The sequence below is a fragment of the Diuraphis noxia genome, unplaced genomic scaffold, assembly GCF_037042655.1.
Source record: "Diuraphis noxia isolate RWA-SAM2 unplaced genomic scaffold, SU_Dnox_SAM2 contig0001, whole genome shotgun sequence".
Taxonomy (NCBI): domain Eukaryota; kingdom Metazoa; phylum Arthropoda; class Insecta; order Hemiptera; family Aphididae; genus Diuraphis; species Diuraphis noxia.
The window spans coordinates 81,273,760-81,279,532 of record NW_028301711.1 but is presented as its reverse complement, the minus strand read 5'-3'; the positions used below and the strand labels follow the sequence as shown (position 1 = coordinate 81,279,532).

Sequence of the window (5,773 nt, the reverse complement as noted above, 5' to 3'; positions counted from 1 at the left end):
GGTAGTTAGCCGAAGAAAAGCTTAGGTTGACAGAACGGGTGGCGCAAGCAAGTTGCGCATGCCGTGGGGTTTCCCCCAAATCCTCCACCAGCATTTTGTCCGGAGAAAATCAAAATTTCCCGGGCAAAAGTCAAAATCTTCCGGTAAAAACTCAAGGTGTGAGTTTTGAGAGCCACTGGGCGAACATACGGAGCAGATTGGCCGGGAAAACCCGAGAAATCGGGATGTATCCGGAGTTATCGGTAACCGGTCCGGAGTGTCCGGTGAAATGTCCGGAGTCTTCGGTGATCTGTCTGGAGTGTCCAGCGAAGTGTCCGGCAGAAGTGAAGGGGAAGTGTTACGGAGTAGTTTTTCCGGTGTAAAACGCGTGCATTTCCCCGACAGCCTGCTCATTCCTCAGAATGAGCTGAATATGGCCCGTGCGTCGATACCAGAGTTTGCCGGTAAGAGGGAGGAAGACCCAGTGTTGTTTTTGCTCCAGGCCGAGGCAATACTCGAAGAAACTGGTATCCACATGGCTAGATGGGTGACCGTTTTGGCCCTCCAGCTGAAGGCACAGGCAGGAACATGGTGGGGAACCATGAGAGCGTTGGACTTACCATGGCAAGAGTTCAAATCTGAACTATTGGAGAAGTTCAACGGGGACGAGTTGCAGTCGAGTCTGCAATCAGAATTGTTGAGCACCACTCAGACCAAGAACGAAACACTGGGGGAGTAAGTTCTACACAAGTACCAGTTGTATCGGAGGTTAAACCTTGGGCTGACTGAAGAAGCGGTGGTAATGACAGTGATTGTACTCATGCGTGATGAATTTAGAATTCATGCACGTATTCAGTGGCTGAAAGCGTTCAGTGAATTGCGAGCGCTTGCCCATGTTCTGGATGGAAGCAAGGCCGTAATACCGGTTAAGGCGGGAGTGAGCACTGGCGGACCACCAAAGTTAAAATGGTGGGATAACCGAAAAACTGAGAGCGCTGAGAAATCCCAAGTGCCAAATTCGAAGCAGCGACTTACAACTATATCAGGATGCAGAGTATGTGGTAGTCATGACCACTGGCAAGCTGCATGTCCAAAAAGAAAGTCGGAGTCCGGAAACGCTAAAACGACCGGCGTCCCGACCGGCCAGGAAGTAACCGGCGGAAAAACAAAGAGTCGTCCGAAGAGAAGTAAGCAACGAAGTTCCGGTGCAGGAACCACAAATTACCAAAACTGACCCGGAGAAAAGGAACTTTGGTGCTGTACGGACCGAAGATTTTGAAAAGGGTCCGAAGAAAACGGGCCAAGAGAGTTCAGGACCGGAGAAAACCGGTAAGAATGGAAATCCTTTCCAGTTACGTGTCCGATCAGAGACAGTCAAGTCACCGACGTTTTTGACTGATAAGTCAAGTGTATTTCACACATATCAGTCGCCGAGACCGGTCAGTTCAGAGAAATCGGGTGTCGTGTTGAGTAAACACATAACCTCTTTTAAATATTTTTTTGTTTATTTAATTTAATAATATTAAAATAATACTACGCAATTATATTACAACGTGAATATGGCAAACTTCACTGACGAAGAATTGTGTATCATTGCGATCATTTTAGACGAGGAAACCGAAGAAGAGAAGAAGACTCCAAAGAGACGAAAGTGGGTGTATGAGGCAAGGCAAAAAACAGACAGCGAAGGAGAGTTCTTGACACTGTATAAGGAACTGATTGAAGATGGAACTAAATTTTATCAATATTTCAGAATGTCTGAATATTGTTTTAATACGTTACTTGAAAAATTGGATGTATATTTAAAGAAAAAAGATACACATTGGAGAAAAGCTATAACACCAAAGGAACGGTTAGCAGTTTGCCTAAGGTATGTTATAAAATTACTTAAAAATAAAAAATAAAAATTATAAATTAATATATATTATAATATAATATGTATGATTGAAAAATTATATATCTTATCAAATGTGAAATATTGAAGTGAAAAAAAAAACATTTAAATATTACTAATCAGATTGATAATTTTGATAATAACTTTGTAAGTTGTGGAATGACGCTGAACTTATATTTTGATCTGGTTGAATGTGTTCATTAAAATCTTCACAGGGCGATGGTAGTGGCGTGACTGATGTCGTTGATAATGTAGTTGATGAATTTGTACTTAATATTTGTTGTAGTTCATATTTTTGAACAATAGCAAAAATTTCTTTTGTCAAGTTCAAATTGTATGAAAAAAATGTTTTTAGAGTTGGAGCTATACCAGTTAAAAACGCATCGACTGGGTGTTGCAAGCATGTGGAAATTTGACTTTCTTCTTTTTTTTTACTTATTAAATACTCCATTAATCTTGCAGAAGCGGTTGGCTGAGAAACCGAAGTTTTCAAACATTTTTGTTTTGGTGTTTTCATCGGAACATGAATTTCATTGGTTTGTACCGAAGTGGGAGATGGTTGACGTATATCTTCTTCAGGTAGTTGTTCCTCTGAATCTGGCTGCATATTTTCTTCCTGTTATTGGTCATTTTCATATTCAATATTTGTTTTGGATTTTCTTTCTTCAAAATATTTGTTTATGAAACTTAGTTGATCTGCAAATTTATAAGTTTTTATTTTTTTTGGCAGCACTTTGTCCACTTTTTGTTACATTTTTTTTCAACGACTTTCTGTAAGTGTCTCGGATATTATTCCACCTTGCCTTACATGCAGCAACTAAAAAAGTAAAAAAATTACAACATTTTATTCGAATAATATTTAAAAAATCGGTAACTCGCTCTACTGTATACCAGGAGTGGAGTGGACGTTAGGTGTGAGTAGGTCATTATAATGAATGGGTTGAATTTTAATTCCGATAAGTACAACTTATGAGAAACCTTGTATTATATCAAGAATTTTTGGCCGGCCAATTTATGACTTAATAATTAATTTAATAATATTGATTAACGAAAATATCAACAAATACATTTAACAAATCATATAAATTTAAACTTTTAAAATTTATTTTTAGATATTTAGCGACGGGGGATTCTTTACAGACAATTTCTTTCAGTTACCGTTTGGGACATAGCACAGTACAAACAATTGTAAACGATACTTGTAAGATTATATGTGAAAACCTATTGGCCGAAATGATGCCAAATCCAACGGAAGATATGTGGATATCTATTGCCAATGACTACAATAAAATTTGGAACTTCCCAAATTGCGTAGGCGCTTTGGATGGCAAACATGTCAACATTCAAGCTCCTCCAAATAGTGGGTCGTTGTACTTTAATTACAAGAAGATGTTCTCAGTAGTCTTAATGGCTCTTGTTGATGTTAAGTACAATTTTATTGCAGTTGACGTTGGTGCATACGGAAAAAGTAGCGATGGGGGAATTTTTACAAATTCTAATTTAGGTAAAGCTATTGAACAAGATAAACTACGAATACCACGAAGTGTAAAGTTGCCTAACACATCTATTGAAGTTCCATATGTTATTGTAGGGGACGAAGCATTCCCTTTAAAAACATATTTAATGCGACCCTACCCACGACAAGATTTGGATGTTTCTAAACGTATTTTCAATTACCGTTTCAGCCGTGCTAGAAGAGTGGTTGAAAATACATTTGGAATATTATCTCAAAAATTCAGAATTTACAGTAGGAGAATTCAAGCAACGCCGAAAAATGTGGATAGCATTATACTGGCGACCTGTATATTGCATAACTTTATTAAAAAATATGATACCAACACCTACAGTTACGAAAGGAATGAAACTTACATTAATGGACCTATTGATAAAGGACTAGAAAACTTACGTATGCAAGGTGGCAATGCTACAAAGGATGCCTTTTGAAAAAGAGAAAAATTCAAGGATTATTTTAATTCAGAGGTTGGATCTGTATCGTGGCAAGAAAGGATAATTTAGAATTAATTATATTGCATTTAACTATTTTAGTAGGTATGCTATTGTATTGTAAAAAAATAAAATATAAGTTTTTTATTTACTGCCACACACTATTATTAGCTATATCTTAATAAATTAAATAACAAATATGAATTTAAGGAAAAAAATTAAATGAAATACACAATTAATATTTATACAATTGTATTCATTTTTAATTTAATATTTTTATTTTTTTGTGTTTAATTTTCAATTGATATGATAGTTTTATCATATAGTTATACTTCGACCATAATATAAACAAGTTTAATATATAACTTTAATAGTTTATATGGTTGAAGCAGGGGCGTGCCCAGGATTTCTTTTTGGGGATGGTTCTATAAAATAAAGTCCATTATTCTTGATACTGATGCAAACTTTCATTCAACTTACAATTTTGTTGCAATAAAATTATTATTATGTCATCGATAAGACCCATACGGCAACGTGAAAACGGATTTCATTCAAATTAACGTAAAACCCCAAAAACAGCGATAAGCACCTGCCGTTGTACCACGAATATAAAATACGCAGAAATGTACTAAAGGGAATAAAAACCAAAGATCGTCAAATATTGTATTATTTTTATATTAATTATTATACTATCGGATTTCCCCATAATATTATGTTAATGTTATTTTTTATTTTGTAAATATCATGAAGTTGAAAAAAATAAGCCATGAAAATAAGCCATAAGTTTCATGAAGTTACGATGTGACTTATATAATATAATAACTAAATAATATAATATAATATAATAGTTTATATAATAATATAATATTTTTTTTAAATATAACTTACCGTCTGATTTTAATTGTTCTGCTATTTTCTGCCAAATGTCTTTTTATAAGAGGTGTCCATATATTTTGGATTCGAAAGATCATACAAAACTTCATATTGTCGAACACATTCGATAAGATGTTCGTCATTCATTTTGCCAACAATTGTCGTCGGTCAAAACAAAAAATATCATTGGCGAAAATTCAAAAGTTCTCGGATCTGAGACTGAACGGATACTGACGGATCGGATTCGGATAGAAAACTGATGAGAGTAGACGACGCGATCTAAATTTAGCGAAACGTTATTTTCCATGACTGAAACTGACCTGACTTCTCGGAACTGAACCGTCTCGTGACTGATATGTGTGAATAGACCTTAAATCGGTAAATCAACCATCAACGTACTATATCGTGTTGATAAACAAACAATTTTGTACGACGGCTGACGTCACAGTGCAATTTCCCCCACTTCCATTTGTAATAGAATTCCAGTATGAGGCAACCTCTATTATCTAAATAAATAAACTTAAAATAAAACTTAAAATCGATAAACCTTGGGTGCACCCACGGCTATAGATACTATAGTTGTGGGACGGCCCGCGGCCCATCAAAGCTGTATATCGAAAGCGGCGAGTATAGTTCTACCGGATTTCTAATAACACCTAGCGCTTCCAGTGAATAATAGTAGTAACTACATAAGAAACAATGGTTTTGAAATTGCGCGGGATGTAAAAATATATATTTTTTAAAATAATTCAACAATTATTTATTGTTTTCCCTATATAGTATATAGTGTGATGTGTGAATTTATTATCATAAATCGTATTATCATTGTCTATGACTATTGTTTATTTAATTACATTTCCCTCTATATTGATGTACATTGTTCATTATAACCCATATATTCAGTATTGAGTAAATAGTTAAAATAAAAAATAAAAATGTCTCCTTGTTGCGTACGAGAACCGCATGCTATTTCTAAAAACACATTTGGCATTCCAAAAGATGAGCAAGAAAAAAAAAGTGGGAAGAAGCTCTAGGAATTGTTTTTAAAAAATGGGATCGTATTTTCTCTAGTCATTTTAAAGA

At 35.3% G+C, this 5,773-nt stretch overlaps 1 protein-coding gene across 1 annotated transcript; it reads left to right on the top strand.

Moving 5' to 3' along the window:
• Positions 1–1,538: 1,538 nt before the first annotated feature.
• Positions 1,539–3,091, top strand: LOC107171135 (uncharacterized; the record flags this gene model as incomplete). Its single annotated transcript, XM_015521362.2, has 2 exons — positions 1,539–1,849; positions 2,986–3,091. Coding segments are annotated over exons 1-2 (417 nt in total), but the record flags the coding sequence as incomplete, so codon positions are not given.
• Between the last annotated feature and the right edge of the window lie 2,682 nt (positions 3,092–5,773).